At 56.6% G+C, this 19,803-nt stretch overlaps 1 protein-coding gene across 1 annotated transcript; it reads right to left on the reverse strand.

Annotated features, from left to right (window-relative positions):
• Positions 1 to 5,115: 5,115 nt before the first annotated feature.
• LOC142002088 (uncharacterized) lies at positions 5,116 to 13,654 on the reverse strand. The gene is made up of 5 exons (XM_074977920.1): positions 13,571 to 13,654; positions 10,879 to 11,104; positions 8,449 to 8,594; positions 5,629 to 5,745; positions 5,116 to 5,244 (listed from the first exon to the last, which is right to left on the reverse strand). The coding sequence occupies exons 1-5, from the start codon at positions 13,652 to 13,654 to the stop codon at positions 5,116 to 5,118; spliced, it is 702 nt and encodes a 233-aa protein (XP_074834021.1).
• Positions 13,655 to 19,803: the final 6,149 nt, after the last annotated feature.

The following is a 19,803-nucleotide window of genomic DNA, read 5'->3' on the forward strand; positions in this document are numbered from 1 at the left end:
ATGTTTGCTTTTTTTGCAACAGCATCACACTGTTGACTTATATTTAACTTGCGATCTACTAGAACCCCTAGATCCCTTTCTGCTGTACTCCTTCCTAGGCAGTCTTTTCCCATTCTGTATGTGTGAAACAGATTATTCCTTCCTAAGTGCAGCACCTTACATTTATCTTTATTAAACTTCATCCTGTTTACTTCAGACCATTTCTCCAATTTATCTAGATCATTCTGAATTATGACCCTATCCTCCAAGGTAGTTGCAACCCCTCCCAGCTTGGTATCATCTGCAAACTTAATAAGTGTACTTTCTATGCCAATATCCAAATCATTAATGAAGATATTGAACAGAACTGGTCCCAAAACAGACCCCTGCGGAACCCTACTTGTTATGCTTTTCCAGCAGGATTGAGCACCATTAACAACTACTCTCTGGGTACGATTAGCCAGCCAGTTATGCACCCACCTTATTGCAGCCCCATTTAAGTTGGACTTGCCTAGTTTGTCGATAAGAATATTATGCGAGACAGTATCAAATGCTTTACTAAAGTCTAGGTATACCACATCCACTGCTTCTCCCTTATCTACGAGTCTTGTTATCGTGTCAAAAAAAGGTATCAGGTTGGTTTGACATGATTTGTTTTTTACAAAACCATGCTGGCTGTTCCCTATCACTTTACTACCTTCCAAGTGCTTGCAGATGACTTCCTTAACTACCTGCTCCATTATCTTTCCTGGCACAGAAGTTAAACTGACTGGCCTGTAATTTCCTGGGTTGTTCTTATTCCCCTTTTTGTAGATGGGCACTATATTTGCCCTCTTCCAGTCTTCTGGAATCTCTCCTGTCTCCCATGACTTTCCAAAAATGAGAGCTAACGGCTCAGCTACCTCTTCTATCAGCTCCTTGAGGATTCTGGGATGCATTTCATCAGGCCCTGGTGACTTGCAGACATCTAATTTTTCCAAATGGTTTTTAACTTGTTCTTTTTTTATTTCAAAAACTAACTCTACCCCTTTTCCACCAGCATTCACTATGTCAGGCATTCCTTCAGACTTCTCTGTGAAGACCGAAACAAAGAAGTCATTAAGCATCTCTGCCATTTCCAAGTTCCCTGTTACTGTTTCTCCCTCCTCACTGAGCAATGGCCCTACCCTGTCCTTGGTCTTCCTCTTGTTTCTAATATATTTGTAAAAGGCCTTCTTGTTACTCTTTATGACTGTAGCTAGTTTGAGCTCATTTTTTGCCTTAGCCTTTCTAATTTTACTCCTGCATTCCTGTGTTATTTGCCTATGTTCATTGTTTGTAATTTGTCCTAGTTTCCATTTTTTATAGGATTCCTTTTTTAGTTTGAGATCTGCAGGATTTCCTTGTTAAGCCAAGGCGGTCTTTGCCCATATTTACTATCTTTCCTACATAGGGGAATAGCTTGTTTTTGGGCCCTTAATAATGTCTCTTTGAAAAACTGCCAACTCTCCTCAGTTGTTTTTCCTCCCATGGGATCTTACCTACCAGCTCTCTGAGTTTATCAAAATCTGCCTTCCTGAAATCCATCCTCTCTATTTTGCTATTTTCCCTCCTACCAGTCCTTAGAATTGTGAATTCTATGATTTCATGATAACTTTCACCCAAGCAGCCTCCCACATTCAAATTCTCAACCAAGTCCTCCTTATTTGTTAAAATCAAATCCAGAACAGTTTCTCCCCAGTGGCTTTTTCAACTTTTTGGAATAAAAAATTGTCTCCAATGCAGTCTAAGAACTTATTGGATAGTCTGTGCCCCGCTGTATTAGTGTCCCAGCATATATCTGGATAGTTAAAGTCCCCCATCACCACCAAATCCTGGGCTCTGGATGATTTTGTTAGTAGTTTAAAAAAAGCATCATCCACCTCTTCCACCTGGTTAGGTGGCCTGTAGTAGACTCCTAACAGGACATCACCCTTGTTTTTTACCCCGCTTAAACTAACCCACAGACTCTCAACACATCCATCTCCTATGTCCATCTCCACCTGTCCAAGTGTGTGCATTTTTTATATATAAGGCAACACCTCCCCCCTTTTTTCCCCTGTCTATCTTGATGGAAGGAAATAGCAAGGGAGGCACCAGACACCAACAGATGCTGAGCCCACAGTTATTGATGATGCACGTTGATATTGCTGTTTTGTTAACAGAGGGGCATAGCATCCATCTTCCGCTTAAAATGTCAAATACAGGTTCATATAGAAGCACCTTGTCTTTCAGTTCACTTTATTAGCCTCCACCACTATCCCATATGTATCCCCCAAAGCTTGGCACTGCAGCTGGCTCCCGGCTCCCAGCTCCCTCCTACTAGTAGGAACCAAGAAACTGAGCAGGGCTGCTGCTAGCCCTGGCTCAGAATGCGGGGCTGAGGGAAGGGTGGGATATGTTCCCACCAAGCACTGCTGCAACAGTCGGTGTTTGGGGATTTCAGGGTGGAAGTAATGTGTTGAATTTGTTTGGATCCTGGGGGAAGTGAAGATACTCAAAAATCAAATTAAAAACAGCATTATAAAATCAATTTAATAACTTCAAATATTTCCTGTAGTATAGATGTGCCCCAGACCCATCCTCTGGATCAGGTGCAGAGCTGAGCCCTAGGCCCACACATTCTAATCACAGCTCCAACCCATGCCCCAAAGTCACCTCTCTGCCCGTTGGCCACCTACAAAATGGAGACCACAGCAGATCCCCGGCTCAGAGGGATGTGCCAAGAGTGATTCTACACAGGCTTCTGCAGTGCTTTGAGCTAGAAGGTGTGTAATTCAGAACAGGGGCTCAGGGGGCCTTACCTCAGACCAGTCAGCCAAGCTAACTGGGGCTGCTGGTCAGGGATTAGGTGAGGGGCTGTTGGAGGCAGCACCAGCTGGAAAGGCAATTCAGGGTGACATGTCATGCTCTCCTCAGGAACCCGTTGCCCGAGTGCTCGGCTCTAAGTGGGAGCAGTGGGGCACCAACAGGGCCCGTGGCTGGCATTTACACAGCAGAGGTTACATTCTTTTCCAGGGCAGTGGGCTTCATCATGGACAAAGCTTAATAGGGGTGCAGAACAAAGGGCTCTAGCTACTTTATTAAAAAGCAGCCGAGGCCCGTTCTCTCCCAGGGGCTGCACTTACCACCTCTTCCCCTGCTCTTGGAGAAGCTCAATAGCTCATGTGTATTAAGTCTCCCCTCGCGAGGCTTGCTTCAGTTAGCTCCAGGACCAGCACCACCCTGGTGGGAGAGCTCTAGGCAAGTGCTCCAAACAGGACAAACAGCATGCTGGCAGCGGTCTTGCCAATGCTGCAGACAGCTTGGGAGGCAGACTGCCCTGGAGGCTGGGGCATTAAATAGCTCCAGAGAAGGTGTAGGACCAGCCCTCAGGCTCCACCCAGGCCCAGGTGGTGCCTTCTCCTTCCAGAGATCAGACAGCACAACTCCTGGACTGGGTCCCACCCTGAGGGAGGTGCAGGGCCCAGGAGTTCCATGTGCTTTCTTTCTCAATATTGGCTGAGAAAACCCACCTTCATTTCTAGTGGTAGCCCCCAGCTCTGTACCCAAACAGCAAGACTAGAGCAGTGACCCCACATTTGTCCCATTCTGTTGTCCTGTTACTGGCCCAGCCAAGCTCTGGGGCAGAGAAGAGCCCAGCAGCTTTTGAAATCACATGAAAAATGTTTATTATCAGAAATTCCAAAATATTAACAGTGCATTTTACAAGACCCTTTACCCAGCATTCACAGGGCAGTCAGCAAGGAGGGAACCAGGCATTTCAAAGCCCCAGCAGCCTCCCTGCAAAGAGGCTCTTGGTCCAGTAGCCCTTTTATCCTAGGAGGAAAGAACAGTCAGTCCCGTTCATGCACTGGCCAAGCGCTGCACAGTGAAGTAAGAGCTTTATACATTAATAGCCGATTTCGGAGCTGCCCAGCATCAGCAACACCCAGGTCAGCATCTCATTCAGATATCAAGGCTGCAGGTTGCAGCTCTGGGGACAGCTGGGTCTGCCAGCTAGGGGCAGCACTCGTGGAAGTTAAGTGACCTCACACGAGGTCCAGATTCAGGAAGAACTCCCAGCAGCTGTTGCGATAGGACTGATTTGAACACCCTGGTCATGTTCCAACAGAGCCCGCTGCAGTCATCTGGCAGAGAGGGGGTTGTAGTGACCCCGGTGGGGTTGGGAACTGAAGCCTCTCCAGGCTTTGGGTCATTCTCTGAGTGCTGCTCGGAAGCCCAGCCTCCAGAGCCTGGGCTGCCTCTACTTTGGTGAAGGGATAGAGCAGCAACAGGTACAGCCTTTGCCTCTAGGCAGAGCAGCCAACATATTGTGAGGTCTTAACCCAGCTCAGCAGGTGGAAGTGGAGGGCTAGGGGCCAGTGAGCAGCCAGTGCTCTGCAGGACCATTGGCTTTAAATAGCTCCTGGTAGATGGGATGCGACTGTACCCAGTTGCTAGTGTGCTGATGAGAATTAACAGTGCAGGAGGGCAGTGTGTGGGAACCAGCCCCTCTAGTGGGCACTGGGCAACGCACAGCCGCTGGAGGCCCCTCCAAGGGGGAGAGGGTGGTGCACAGGTGAAGTATCTCCTCCTGCGCTTGCCTACACCAGGACCGAGGGCTCTAGGTCCAGGGGTCACCCCCATGGGGGAAGCGAGCACAAGGTTGCTGTGAATTGGCTGACATCAGAGTGACCCCATTGCAGAACTAGGAGGTGCATCTGGGGGTCTGTCTCCTGTCACTGCACAGCCACTGGGCACAGCTCTGTACGGCTTCCCCTGCTCCCCCCACACCATCTCCTCTGGCTGCTGGGGCTGCATTCCCCATGGCCGTGCACTTGCTTCTGCGGCTCCGATGAGAGGCCCTATTTCCCTTCCCTTAGTAGGGCTGCGCCCCAGGGGCCTCGCGTCCTCAATGAGCCAACCATTTCAGTAACGGGGAGTCTAGAACATGGAAAATGTCTGAGCCTCCAGCACCTGCCTGGCTCTGCAGAGCAGCTGGGGGGGAAGGGAGAAGATCCCATTGGGCTCACAGTATGCCCAAGAGGCAGTGCCAGTCACCCACTTCCCCTCAGCCATCTCTTTCCCCAGGTGAAAGCTTGTGCTCAAGGGGCGTGGGGGCCACATCCTTACCGCTCACTTCAACCCATTCCTCCTGGCAGTCGCTGCCACTTGCTGCTCTTCCAGGGCCTCCCCACCACTGCTGCCGCCGTTCCCACCAGCCTGCTCCTGGGGGGTGTCGCTGCTCTCTGCAGCCAGAGTTTCCTGCAGTCAAGGGCACACACAGCCAGGCAGCTCAGGGCAGGGACAGCACCAAGATCTGGTCAGTTACATCAGCACTGGGGGTTGCACCTGGGGCTCAGGAGCATCGGACTAAGGCCACCCTAAAGCTCTGTGGCACGAGAGGAGGTCGTGGGCCACCTGGTGTAAGAGGCAGAGCAGCAGCCAGGACAGCTCCAGAGAACTGGCTCACTCCAGCTGCCACTGGCCCCCATTTACCAGGATGAACCAGTGGTCAGATTTAAGGTTAACCATTACTCTCTCCCACAGTCAGTTCAGCAAAGCTGCAGCCCCGGTGCCCATTGGTCACACAGATGCTCGCAAGCACTGCAGAGCAGGGTCCCTATGGCCATCGAGCGGGTCCCTCACCGGCAGCTCTGGCAATTCCTTCAGTACGAGCATCCCGTCTCGCTCCTCAAACTCCAGGTCCGTCTCTGTGTCGTTCTGGGACTGGTACTCCTCGCTGTCTGTCTCCGACGGAGTGGGCTGCAAGAGGGAAGGAGGCTGCTGCTGTGAGGACAGCAGGTTTGCTCCAAATGACAGACAGGAAGAGAAGCCACAGCAAGCCCTGGAGCAGGCACCGACTGCGCCCCCCTGGAGCAGCGACGGTGGCAGGCTCCCTGTAAAGGGGATGCAATCGGGAAAGGGTGAAAACGCAAAGGGCAGTGAGGCACCTAAGCCACTTTGGCTTTTGCGGGGTGGGGCACTGGTGTCCTGAAGAGCATTGTGCTCCCAGAGTCTGCCTCTCCCCAGCCCTGGGTGAGCAAGAATGGGAGACCACCAGCTGGGGAGCACCACAAGCAGCTGCCACATGAGATCTGTCCAGCTCAGCACAGATTCACCTATGAGGCTTTAGAAGAGCAACTGCCACTTGTTGGCAGCCTCCCAGACAGTCCAGGAGGACAGTTCCTGCTCGGGGAAGCTCACAGTCCAGCAGCCACATTGGGAGCAAGCATCCCAGTTCAGGGTTTCATTGGCCACCTGCAGGCAAGCCCAGCACCACCACAGCAGCTCATTGCAACATAAGCAATGCTTGTTTCACACAGCTGGAAAAAAGATTAGCCATCTCATGTGTGCTGAAACATTTCCACCAGTAGGAATGAAACCCAGCTGCAGCTACTCTGCTGATCAGCCGGGCAACCTTGGAATCTCTGCTGAGCAGCCACACAAGGCCTCAGCTTATGGGGTCACTGACCCTAAGGCAGGCACAGAACACAGAGTCACCAGGCCCAGCAGGCTTTCAAGGCCTCATTTCCAGAGCAAATGAAACATGGACATGAGGGCCAAATACACCTGGGAGCCACATTACAACTCCTAAGGTCCCAGCAACAATGCAGAGCCAGCACGCTTATCAGGACAGAGGCTGTGCGTTACCAGATGTGACCCCCCCAGGGAGGGGTGGACCAGCTCAGCAGTTAAAGAGGAGGAGTAGGTTAGATATTAGGGAAAGCTATTTCCCCAGGAGGGAGGTGAAGCACTGGAATGCATTGCCTAGAGGTGGTGGAATCTCCATCCCTAGAGGTTTTTAAGTCCCAGCTTGACAAAAGTCCTGGCTGGGAAGAGTTAGTTGGGGTTGATCTGCTTCAGTCAGGGGACTGGACTCTGACATCCTAAGGTCCCTTCCAGCCCTAGGATTCTGATTACAGCCAAGGCCCTTTCAACACAATTCCTAGGAAACTGTTGATTTTTATTTCAAAACTTAAAAGCAACACAGGTTCAAAACAGTTGCAAACCCCCACCCCTCCCCACACACACCCAATGCGGCAGTTTTCTAGGTGAATCTTTAAAACCTTTCAAAAACTCCTTATTCTGCAGCGTAGTCTGATACGGTTTTTCGTTTCTTGACCCATTCTGGTGCAGGAAGTCAGACACCAGCACTTAACTGGCTTTATGGCTGCGGACTGCCCCCACTCTCTAAACCGGCAGCATGTACCAGAGTGGTGTGGGACCAGCCACAGAACATACTGCAGCACTCTAGCCAGGCCAGTCCTCCCCACCCCTTTGTGGGCTCTGCAAGGGGAGATGAACACTCCTGCTGGGGCGGGAGCCTGACATCTGAAGTGCCAATCAGAAAAAAAGCCAAACTACTGTTGTGAGGCACAGGAGTCTGGGTGGGAAGAGTCAGGAACAACTGCAGATAGAGCCTCTCTCTCCCACAGACCCCAGCCCCTGTATAGCCCTCGGCCCACCGGGTGATGCAGCTGCTCTCTCACACAGACCCCAGCCCCTGTATAGCCCTCGGCCCACCGGGCGATGCAGCTGCTCTCTCCCTCACAGACCCCAGCCCCTGTATAGCCCTCGGCCCACCGGGCGATGCAGCTGCTCTCTCTCTCTCTCACAGACCCCAGCCCCTGTATAGCCCTCGGCCCACCGCGCGATGCAGCTGCTCTCTCCCTCACAGACCCCAGCCCCTGTATAGCCCTCGGCCCACCGCGCGATGCAGCTGCTCTCTCTCTCTCTCTCTCTCACAGACCCCAGCCCCTGTATAGCCCTCGGCCCACCGCGCGATGCAGCTGCTCTCTCCCTCAGACCCCAGCCCCTGTATAGCCCTCGGCCCACCGGGCGATGCAGCTGCTCTCTCCCTCACAGACCCCAGCCCCTGTATAGCCCTCGGCCCACCGGGCGATGCAGCTGCTCTCTCTCTCTCACAGACCCCAGCCCCTGTATAGCCCTCGGCCCACCGCGCGATGCAGCTGCTCTCTCTCTCTCTCTCTCTCTCACAGACCCCAGCCCCTGTATAGCCCTCGGCCCACCGGGCGATGCAGCTGCTCTCTCTCTCTCACAGACCCCAGCCCCTGTATAGCCCTTGGCCCACCGCGCGATGCAGCTGCTCTCTCTCTCTCTCTCTCTCTCTCACAGACCCCAGCCCCTGTATAGCCCTCGGCCCACCGCGCAATGCAGCTGCTCTCTCCCTCACAGACCCCAGCCCCTGTATAGCCCTCGGCCCACCGCGCGATGCAGCTGCCAGAGCCCCGTCTGACGGTCAGTGCATGAGCCCCCAGTGCATGAGCCCCCAGTGCTGTCCAGAGAAGTCTTTCAGCAGCCCCCTTACCCCCAGCAGGCAGAGAGCAGCACTTGGAAAGGGACATCACCGCCTAGGGCAAACAGCCCTGCTAAGAGCATGGCTGGAGCAATGCCACAGTTGTGCATGCAGGGGCTCAGCTTCATTAACCCTCAGGTGCATCATACCTCATAGGTAGAGTCTTCGGTCTCATCTTCATCTGGCAGCTCTTCCTGCAAGACCTCCACCCAGGACTGCTGTTCCTCCAGAGCCACGTCATCTTGTTTCCTTTTGCTCCCTTTGCCCGAGGGCCTGACGGGGCTTTTTTGGATCTCTGGAAGAAAGCCGCAGGGAGAGCACAGTTAGCACCACAGCATTCACCCCAAGGAGGTGTGGGTCACCACTCCCTATGTCCACCCTCCCAAAGGGCAGGAGCAGACCCCAGCTGCCTGAGGTTAGGCATGGCTTGGAAGGTTTGCCACATGGCTGGATATGGCTACAAGGCTTAGACAGCCCAGACATGTTCGCTAGCCTGCTGCCTCCCCTGGTCCCTGCTGTTCCTGGAAAGCCTTTGTTGCTGCCCCTCTAACTCTTTTGCTGGCTTTGGGAAAACACTAAGAGCCAGGAGCTGCCAGCACCTGCCCAGGAACAAAACAGTCAGGCACAGCACTTCCCAGCAGGGCAAAAGGCGGGGGCAGAAACCCTCCTGGGAAACATGGAACAAAATAGCCAAGCCAGGGTTCATCTGGGCTGGCAGCAGCTGCACCACTGGGGACCACACCCACTTAAGAGCCTATCCGGGGAGGTCGAGGGATTCAGTCGTGTTCTTGGCCTCTGCCCTTGAGCAGCGAGTTCCATAGGCTAGTGCTGCCTAATGTGAAATAAGGTCTCAGTTTTGAAGTGTTGCCTGTAACCACCAGGATCACCTCTAGAGGCCTTTTTCCAGACTGGCGTTGCATCAGCAATAGCTCACACACCACCCTTAGCAGGTCCACGTTTGAGCTCCCTCAGAACTCTGGAGCAAAGTTACTGTCTCAGTTTGTTCCAAACCTTCTCTAGTGACCCCTCGGTCTGGGACAGTTCCTGAGATCCGTAGCCTAATAATGCCAGCTCAGCCTTGGGAATCTCCCTCACGTCCTCAGCCACGACACCCGAGGCAAAGAATTTAATGTAGTCCCTCCTCAGTGACCTTATTGCCCCTGCTCCTTTAGCACCTCAGTTGTCCAGTGGCCCCACTGGTTTGGCAGGCTTCCTGTGTCTGTTGTACTCAAAAATAAGTGTGTGCGCGCGCATGCACGCGCGTGTGCAGTTTTTGGTGAGCCGTTCTTCAGATTCCTCTTTGGCTTTCCTCATTTGAGAGTTTGTGGTCTATTTTCCTCTCTAGGATTTAACTTCCACTTTTAAAACAATGCCTCTCGCCGCTCCTTTTGCTTGGCTGTTAAGCCACGGTGGCACTTATTTGGTTCTCTTTGTAATTTGGGGTATTCATTTAAGCTGAGCCCCTAATTTGGTGTCCTAGGGGTGAGTCCCATGTGCTGGCAGTGGAGTTTCCATGCAAAGTGAACAGCAGATCTTGACTAACACCTTCTGGGTGAGCCTGACACCAGTTGCCTGATTTACGGGCCCGATGTGCCAGCCTAAGAAACACATTTTTGCACCTGTTGAGACTCCTGCAGGAGGACGGGTGAGCTACTGAGTTGCCTAGTTAGTTTCTGCTTTAAACCAACCAGCAATGGGGCAATGGCCATAGGGCCTGGTGCCAGCCGGGGTAGCCCCTGAGGATTTTAGTCTCTGGATGCTGCTGCACTGCAGGAAACAGTCCTTGATACCCCTCCTCCAGGACAGAGGCTCAGCTCTGAAGTGGCAGACAGAGGTGAAATGAGCCTGACCATTCCTCCAGCTCAGACAGCCCACAGGTCGCAGTGGTTATTTGGGAGCCCGCCAGCTGACCAGTTCTGGAGCACCACATGGTGTGCTTTCTGTGACACAAAGGGCTTACAGGGGGACGGTGCAGAGGGCTGCCCGCCCGCCTCTTCCATCTGAGGCCCTGCCCTTTCTGGGAGCATGGAATCGCCCCCCACCTGGGCCAGGAACAGCAATTCTATCAGCCCGACTGACCAGGAGCAGGGGGGCCAGGACTTATGAAAGTCAGAACTAGCCTCTCTCATCTGCAGAGGCTGGTTCAAATCCCACCTCCGAGCAGGAGATCCAAGCCTCTATGGCCTCAGCCTAGCCCCCCAGCGACCAAGCCAGCTCTCAGCTGGGCCACGCAGCCGGCGTAGGGAACGGGAGCTTGCGGAGGTGCTCCTGGCCACAGGGACTGGACAGGCTTCCTTTGGAGCCCTGCAGTTTCATACCAAGGCTTCCCTCAGAGATCACAGCTGAGCGCCCTGACCCATAGGGCTCCTCTGCCAAGCTCCCCACTGCCAGCTGGCTGGGCAGATGCAGCCGCACAGCTCCCCGTTCACCCCCAGGCAAGGCCAGAGTTTTCCAGGGCTGAGTAGTGACTCTGGCTGCTCAGCACAGGACTCCCACTCTGACAGTGCAGCCCCTTTCTGCTCCTGGGAGCCCCACCGCTCACTCACCTGCCCACGGCTTTGTTATGGGTCAGGGCTTACCCTCAGGGACGCCACGCTGAGCCATGCTGTCTGCCGGCAGGTAGCCCAGGGCCTGCTGGAGCCCAGAGGGGACAACGGCAAAAAGGAGGCGTGCAAGGCGGCCCAGGCGCTTCCTGGCGTGCCGCACGGGCCTGGCCGGGGAAGGAGCGTGGGGGTTCTGGCTGCCAACGTTCTCCACAGGGGCCGAGGAGCCGCCCCAGCAGGCGATCTTGTGCAGCAGCCAGACCTGAGATGTGAGCCAGGCATGTCAGTAGGGACAAAGCTCGAGGTGTCCAAGACCCCACCCCATGGCCACAGGCTGGGTCTAGTGGGGGACCCTCCTCCTCTCACTCTTTGGGGATCCCAGCACCACAGCCCCTTCTGACAAGGGCAGCTTCCCAACCCGAGGCAGGGACAGAACGCGAGCCTGTTCGAGCCCACTGCCAGGTGAGGGGGACACAGCCCGAATCCCACCACTCTGGAGGATGTGGGGGAGCAAAGCCCCCAGGCCTTGGTTTGACCCTGGGCAGTGATGCTCAGGCTCTGGGTCCCCGTGAGGCGACAGCAGACCTTGTGGGTTGGGATCAGCCAGGAGCCGCTGTCCCAGAGCTTTAGCCAGCAAGGCCCACGGCCCCTCCCACGAGCCCCTTCTCCTGCTCAGCACCACGGTACGTGCAGAGGCTAGTGTCCCTCGGCAAGCCACCAGCAGAGCTGCAACGGAGCCAAGGCAATGCGCCTCCCAGCTCCCCGAGGGACTATTGCAAGAAGGCCCCAGAGACGGTACTGGGAGGCTCTGGGTGCGGACCTAAGGAGCGGCAAAGACTCATAGCTCCATTCAGCATAGGATCAGCAGAGGCTCAGAGCACAGGTGCTTCTGGGCAGGGCAGGGGACTGGCAGCTGCTGTCTAAAACTACTTGGATTAACAAGGCCCCTCTGCCATCCCCACACCCCCAGGGTGGGGTGGGCTCCATGGACAATGTCATCCCACACACATCCCTACACCCATCCAATCGAGGGGCAAGTGGCTCAGTGGCATGGCTGGTGCTGCCCCCACCCACCTCACCCCCAGACACCATCCGGGGCCCTCAGCCGCTTGCTACATCTCATCCCGTTTCCCAACACACCCCGTGGCGATGGCTCTCTTCTGGCAGCCGGGCAGAGATGGAAGTACCACCCCAGAAGTTGCATGAGTAAAAGTGCAGCTGCTTTCACTTCTGGGTACCTGAGTACAATAAAGATGTGATGTGTGTGTGTGTGTGTACTTTTACTCAAGTAGTTTTCCAGAGGGACACTAGTGGCTTGTAGTTAAGTACTCCCCCCCCCCGCCCCAGCCAGCTGTACTTTTACTCAAGTAACTTTTTGGGTCCCTTCCCCACCTCTGCAGGTGTGGGAGGAGGGAACGTCCAACCCCTTTGCCTGTTTAGCACCTGGATTAATCCCACACCCCTGCCTCCCTCAGAGTGCCCTGGGCTCAGCGCTCAATCCGCAATGAAAGGGGGGCCAGGCCCCAGGCCGTTCTTTGCCTTTTGTTACGGCCATGCGGAGCCCAGAGGCACAAACCAAGCTCTGCCTGAGTGACTTATCCCCGTCCCACAAGCCAGCTGACAGAAAGGGCTCAGGGTTCCCAGTTCTCACTCTAGGCCAGAGGCCAATTAGCAGCTGGCTTTGCAAGTTTGCACCAGAGTCCTGCATAAAACTGGGGCTCTGGAGTCCCAGAGGAGCTAGGCATGCGCCATGGCAGACAAGTTCTCTCCATGCCGTAGGAGACGGTACACACCAGCCTAATGGAATAATCAGCACAGGCAGGAGCTCTGCACCCCCTGCAGCAGGCAGGCAGTCTGGCGAGCCTTAGCGTTCTGCTCAAGCAGCGGCAAGGTCCCGAGTGCCACCTGCAGCCTGCTCAGGGACCCAGCATTGCACTGGCCATTTTGGTAATGAACCACATGCTTAGCCCTGGAGCCCGTGTGACCCACACCTCGGGTGTGGTTCACCGCCACATGGCTCAGAGGGGCTGCCCAGCTGGTTTGGCAGATACAGACTAGCAAGAAGTTTTGTGGCACCTTACAGACCGATGGGTTTTGGAGGGCAAAGACCCAGCAGGTCTATAAGCTGATGCTCAAAAATAGTAGTTAGTCCATCAGGTGCCACAGGGCTTCTCCCTGCTCTGATTGCACGGAGCAGCACAGAGACCACGTACAGACAGAGGAAGCAGCTGGCTTTTAGTGCCAACCGCAGCGGCTCCTGCACGGAGTGCCCAAGGTCCCAGGCACGAGTCTGCCTGTAGGCCGTTACACCAGCACAACCCACCCTGAGTAGGACCAGGCCGCTAGCTCTGCCTGGGGAAGCTTGAGTGGAAAGCTGCAGACGTGAAAGGAGGGCAGGCAAGTGCGCCCAGCCCTAACTCACCCCTGGAGCTGGGAGCCAAGAGCCAATGCCATCCACCCAGCAGCTGCAATGGGCTGTAGGACAGGAGTGCAGGTGCAGCCTGGCCCAGCCCCGCTGTAATGCAAACCCCCGAAGTCTAGGCAGGACAGGGACGAGAGCACACGGCAGTGGTTGTGGCGGGGAACAGGCTGACAGTGGCACACAGCAAGGGGTGAAGAGGTGAGAAGAAGCAGGAGCTGACGGAGACATGTGGGTAGGGATGCTCCAGGGCTGAAAGCCAGCAAGTCTCAGCTCAGATACACCCTGCTCAGCCTGTGGGGTACTTACCAGGGACCTGTAGATCTCCAGCTGAGCAACGTGGCAGAAGAACTTGGCAAGCAAAGATTCCAAGGCCGCCCGGACAGGTGGCATCCCCTAAACACATGCAGAGGGCAGCAGTTAGAACCCCCAGCCCCCTCTCCCCCGGCAGCTCACCCATCGCACCCCACAGAACCCCCAGCCCCCTCTCCCACAGCAGCTCACCCATCGCACCCCACAGAAACCCCAGCCCCCTCTCCCCCGGCAGCTCACCCATCGCACCCCACAGAACCCCCAGCCCCCTCTCCCACGGCAGCTCACCCATCGCACCCCACAGAACCCCCAGCCCCCTCTCCCCCAGCAGCTCACCCATCGCACCCCACAGAAACCCCAGCCCCCTCTCCCCCGGCAGCTCACCCATCGCACCCCACAGAACCCCCAGCCCCCTCTCCCCCGGCAGCTCACCCATCGCACCCCACAGAACCCCCAGCCCCCTCTCCCCCGGCAGCTCACCCATCGCACCCCACAGAACCCCCAGCCCCCTCTCCCCCAGCAGCTCACCCATCGCACCCCACAGAAACCCCAGCCCCCTCTCCCACAGCAGCTCACCCATTGCACCCCACAGAACCCCAGCCCCTCACCTGAGGGAGCCCACTTTTCTCTGGGCCAGCCCGGGGGCCCTCAGGCTCCACTTTCTGTTGCATGAACATGAAGAGACAGAACCAAACAGAAGCCAGCTGAGCCCAGCCCCAGCACTGTGGCTACATATTGGTTCTGGCCCAGCTGTTCTCCCTTAGGCTGATGAGCTGCCAGGCTCAGGCAATCATTACAGCTCTGCTGTGGCCCAGTGGGGCTGTGGCAGCTGCAGGGGGTGGGTGGGATGCTAGGACTCAGGGTGTGCAGCTCCCTGGGGAGCTTTGGGTTGGGTTCACCGGTGCTTTGCCCCCTGTGTGGGCATTTCCCCCAGGTGCGGGTGGGGTGAGCTGCCAGCTCTGTGAGAGGCTGGAGTGCTACCCCGCTTCCTGTGGGGTGAGTAACACAGGGCAGGATGCTGGGGAGTTTGGTGCCTGAAGATGCAGAGAGGTGCCTCAGGGATTGCACCTTTGCAGGCCTGGCCTTTGGAGGCTGCATCTGCAGGGACTGGGGATTTGCTGAGTCTGTTTCCAGGCAGGGCCCAGAGTCCTGTCCAGTCCCAGCTGAGTGTCAGCAGCTCTGCCTCTGGGCTTTCCATTGCCAGTTCCCTGCTCTGGGGGCATGGTGCATGCCAAGGGCAGGACCCATCCCCTGCCTGCACAGGAAGATAACGGGGTTCCCGACTTTGCAATCAAACAGCCAGAGAACCTGGAGCCCAAGTGACAGACCTGGCCAGTGGAGATATCTGGAGGGGAAGGCAGCCCGGTGCTTGGAAACCTCTGCCTAATCAATCCACGGCTCTGACAGGCTCCTCTGTGACAGGCACCATTCACCCTTCTCCCAAATGCTGCATCCCCCACGCCCGGCTTGTCATGGGGGAAGGTTTTAACTCCAGCCTTTGTCCCCTCGCCCCATGTCCCATGCTGGTCTCTGGGGCAGGGGATGCCCCAACCTCCCAATTCACACCCATGTTCCACTCCTGGGGTCACACCCCCAGCCTCGCAGAGCCCCGTACATCTGTCTTGTAGGGTTTAACCCCACACCCGGCCATGGACCCTCTGCAGCCTTCTCCCAGTGGTGGCAGCCTAGCTGCTCCTGCCCCTTTGGCCCTCAGAGAGGTGCCCGTCCACCCCCGCATGGGCAGAGTGCTCCTCATGGCTCAGACCGTCCCGACAGCAAGGGAAAGAGCCTCACCGGACTGATGGCCTTTGGATCAGGCCCCAGCTGAGATGAGGGACTCGCTGTGCTAGGAGCTGTACAGACACATGTGCTGGCAACTTGTGTGAGGTAATCACCCCACGTGGTGCTCCGCTTAAAGCCCCAGCTCCTGCAGGCATGTGATTAGGGTTGACGCTTGGCTTTTCTCTACATAAATCGAGATTTTAATCCTCCGATTGCAGAGCTGTGTGTGGAAACGTGACCTGGGTGCAACCCAAAAGGCGAGACGGATGAGGGCACGGCAGCCTGAACCTGCAGTACTTCAAAGTCACGGGGGTCCAGCGGGGGCTGTGTCGTGCCAGCCTGAGTGCGTGGAGTGGATCTGCGCAGCCAGGAGCGCCAATGGGCGAGAAGGGAAGCAGCAGCATCTCCACTGTAGCGGTGCGCAGGGTCTTGGCCAGGGTCCAATGGCAGAGCCTGAAGCTGAACCCCAAGTCCCCAGGCCCAGCCCGCCTGCCTGAGCCTTCGGGGGAGCACTTTATGGAAGGTCAGAAAGGATCATCAGCCCTAAGGAGCCGCTGGCCTCAGGGGCTGGATTCGCCAGGGGCTCATGGGGGCCCAGTGGGCCCTTGCCAAGTGCCAAGACCGTGGGTTGGACTCTGACACACCAGTTACAAGACACTTGGAGCCCAGGATGACTTCACAGCTCCTGTTTTTCCTGGGGGGGAGGCCAAAGGAGGTCTGAGCCTGGCTCCACTCCTGCGCCGCTAGCCTGCCAGACTCCCCCATGCTGCGTCCCACACAGAGAGAGCGGGCGAGGAGCAGGCACCCAGCCCCTCCGAGCCCTACCCAGGGTTGTGTTAATGGGGGGCATTGCTACACCCTCGGCTTTTGCCAGCTGGACACTGGCTCTCAAGAGGGTAACCCTGGGCAGAGGAAGCCAAGCGACCGAGTTCTGATGCTTAGCGGAGCCTGTCACAAAGCTATGAAACTCGCTGTGGTTTGACACATCCGATGCAAGGTCCTGGGCACACACTTCAGAGGCATCTGAGCCCCTCTGGTAATTCCCCTGGGCTCATTCCTGCCGCTCTGCTGCCAGCTCAGATCAGGATGTGCAGAAGGGAGTCGGCCTGTTTGTGGATCCATTATTCAGATGTCCCAGGTTCCCACTGAGGGTACCTCTACCCCGCAGTCAGGGGTGTGCCTGCAGCGTGTCCGCACCGCCTACACGTCTGGATCTAGCTAGCGTGACCACGTGCAACAGCTGCCCCCAGAACCCTGTCTAGGAGCTCCCCAGGCTGTTCCGGGCTGCCGCAGCTTCTCAGCTCCGGGAACAGGAGCAACCGGGATCAGCGCTAGCTCTGGTGCCTGCCTGCAGCGTGCTGCAGTCGCTCGTGCCTCTGGTCGCAGGGCAGAGGGTCCCTTCCTTTCAGTTTGGGGGCACAGTGACGAAGCGGGGGCGGGAGGGTTTTACTGTCCTGCTTGGGTGGCTAGTGGCTCCTACTGTCCTGTAGTAACACCAGGCGAGTGCCTCAGGTTCCCTAGGCCCAGCATCAGTGCATAGTTGGTGGTGGGAGTTTTGGTGTGATGACTTGTCGTGCGCAGGCAATGGCACTCCAGGCGCTTCGTCACCTAGGCAGCCAGGTGACACCTTTCCTCCTTGGGCAACAGGACAAAGACGGGAGGAGGGGCCTGGCTGGTTTGAACTGGAACAGAGCAGTCGCGGGGGGGGGGCAGTCTGGGCTGGCTGGAAGGAGAGGGGGGAAGGAGGACCAGGCCCTGGCTCTTACCCCCTCTGGGCCCCTGCACCCCAAGATGGATGGTACCGATGGCTTCTGGTTCCTATACTGACAAGTCTGTCCCACACCATGTCTCTGTCGACTACTCACCCGTCTGTTCTCCCTGCTGGATGATGGTCCCATCTGACTGTGGAGAGGTGCAGGGCCTGGGGACCCCCCCGCACCATGACAGCTATAAATTCAGCCTGGTTCTTGCCTCTGTGCAGGTGTGGGTCCAGCTGAGGGCCTGCTGCCCTGGAAACTGGTAGTGAAATTCCCCAGGGCCCCCAGGGTGCAGTCGTGGGAGCTCAGCCCTCTGGGCCACGCTGCCTGCACTAGAAAGTTTGTGCTGGAGGAAATAGAGTAAATGGGATGGAACGGCCGTGAGTAACAGCACAGCAGCAGGTGTCTGTTATGGCAGGACCAGCTGGACAGGGCTGCGAGCAGGGACCAGCTCCCCTCAGTCACGCTGGCTCCACAGAAGCTGCTAATCACAGCACGGCACCATCACCTGTTAGCCAAGTGCCGGAATAGATGTGCCACGGCCTTTCTGCAGTTCTGAGAGCTGGGACCTTCCCAGGGCAGTGCTGTCTGGTGACTCCATGACTGCCTCTGTGCAGGGAGAGCAGCGTAAGGGGAACATGCTCATTGGGAATGATCTCAAGGTCTCTCGAGAGGCTCCCACGCTTATGGGGTTGCAATTGTAACTGCAGGGCTGCCATTGCCACCTCCTCCAGTCATTCCTGAAGGAGTATTCTGTGGCTCCGTCCGTTTCAGTGATGGTTCAGACAGCTTCTCACATCTGCAGCCTGCGAACTCCCCCTCCAGAGAGGCCTCAGCCCCTTCAGGGCTGCACAAAGGGAGAGCAATACAAGGAGCTGCCGAAAAGGTGCTATTCACAGCAAACCAGGAACTAGTAACAGCAGAGTTACGAACTGGGATTTCTGGTCAAACAGGCGCAAAGCAGCAGCTTTGTAACTAAATGTGGTACAGAGTCTGCCTGGCCACAGTGTTTATGTGGCTGTGTGAAGAAAGAAAGAAAGAAAGAGAAAGAGGTGATGCAAGCCCTTAGATGGGCTTGGTTTACGCAGCCCCTTTGGCCCCATACCTTGTGCTTAGGGGACTCCACCCTGGAACAGCCAATGCTCTATGGATGCACACTCTTCGTAGCTTGGAGCCCAGCTCTCTCTGCCGGCCGAATGCCCGACGCCCCTGGAGATGACAGCTCCAGTACGTTGCTTCCCACAGGAGGAGCTCCCCTTTTTCTCTCCAGGCAGCGGTGAGAACCCCTCTATGTTCATGGCCCCTAGACAGCACCCCGCCCCCGTGCCCTGGGAAGGCAGGTGGGAGCTGAGGTTAGGTGCTGAGTGTCCCCTCCGCTCCCTCCTGCTCTGCTCTGGAGGGATCAGTGCTGAATACTCTGTTGAGCAGAGCAGCCCTGGCGGTCTGGCAATAGTCATCACAGAGCGTCACTCAGCAGGGAGCAATCAGGGCTTGCAGGAGAGTATAAGTGCAAGGAGGCTGCTGCACAGAGCCGGGGAACTGAGTGCCAGGCTCCTGGCGCAGAGGAGAGGGTCAGTTCCCTATCCAGCTGGAGATGTCTCACCGGGAGCCCCCGAGGCCCTGCTGGAACCCCCCTCATCGCATGTGTGCCCGAGATGTCTTCACCTATGTGGTGACGCCCGACCGCATCCCGCCGTTCATCATCCCCTCGCTGGCCATCCGCCAGGGGAAGGAGCAGATGGGGAGGCCAGGTGTGGGGCAGCCAGAGTGGAAGGCCAGGAGGAGCAGCTCGGACCCTGCCGAGAAGAACGGCCAGGCCCACCGGGGCTCTGTGTCATGCTGCTTCGGTGCAGAGCTGGCCGCCTGGGTGGAGGATATGCCAGACCCTGTCACCCGGGCTGCCCTATCCCTACCCCACCTGCCCAAGGTCACCACCCCTTACGGGTATGTCACCCTGGGGGAGAGCCCCCAGGTGGCCCACGAGGAGGCCTTGTTTTTCCATGTGGACTTAGTGTCCTCCAGATGTCCTGGAGCCAGGAAACATCCTGCTACCCAGGAGCAGCCAGGAGTCTGCCGACACCCCAGGGTGCCTGGTGCCCAACCAGACAGTCACTCTGAGAGGGGTGGCTGCTTGAGAGACGGGCAGCTGCACAGTTCCCAGCTGCAAGGGTAGCAAAGGGAGCCCGGGCTGTGATGAGCCTGCCAGGCCTGCCTTGTACTCAAGGACCAGCCCGATAAGAGGCAGCCAGATCACAGACGTGCTGGAGAGCAGGGAGGCAGAGGACACAGCCAGCAAGCAGAAATCTCGGCCCTTGGAACCTGGCCGTCAGAGGAGCTCCTGCAGCCCAGAGCAACCGGCCAAGAAACACACAAGGAATTTTTTCCAGAGCCTTCTGAAGAAGCACTTTGCACACCTCAGGCATCTCAAGTGCAGAAATGTTCCTCTCCATCGGCCTGGTGCAGCAGGCCCAGGAACGTGGGTCTCCCGTGCAGCGTGTTCCCCAAAGCCTCGAAATTCCAAACAGTGGCTGGCATCTGGCCTGGGCATTTTACTCCACCCTGAAAACGTGCGAGGAACTGGCTGAACTGTGTGCCCTGCTGCCCTCTGCTGGGGGAGGGAAGAATCAGAGCAGCTCTTGTGTGTGTCATAGGCCTTATATTGCCAGCAGTTCGCTGTGATTCTCTTTGGCA

This window comes from Carettochelys insculpta, chromosome 27 (assembly GCF_033958435.1).
Source record: "Carettochelys insculpta isolate YL-2023 chromosome 27, ASM3395843v1, whole genome shotgun sequence".
Lineage (NCBI taxonomy): Eukaryota > Metazoa > Chordata > Testudines > Carettochelyidae > Carettochelys > Carettochelys insculpta.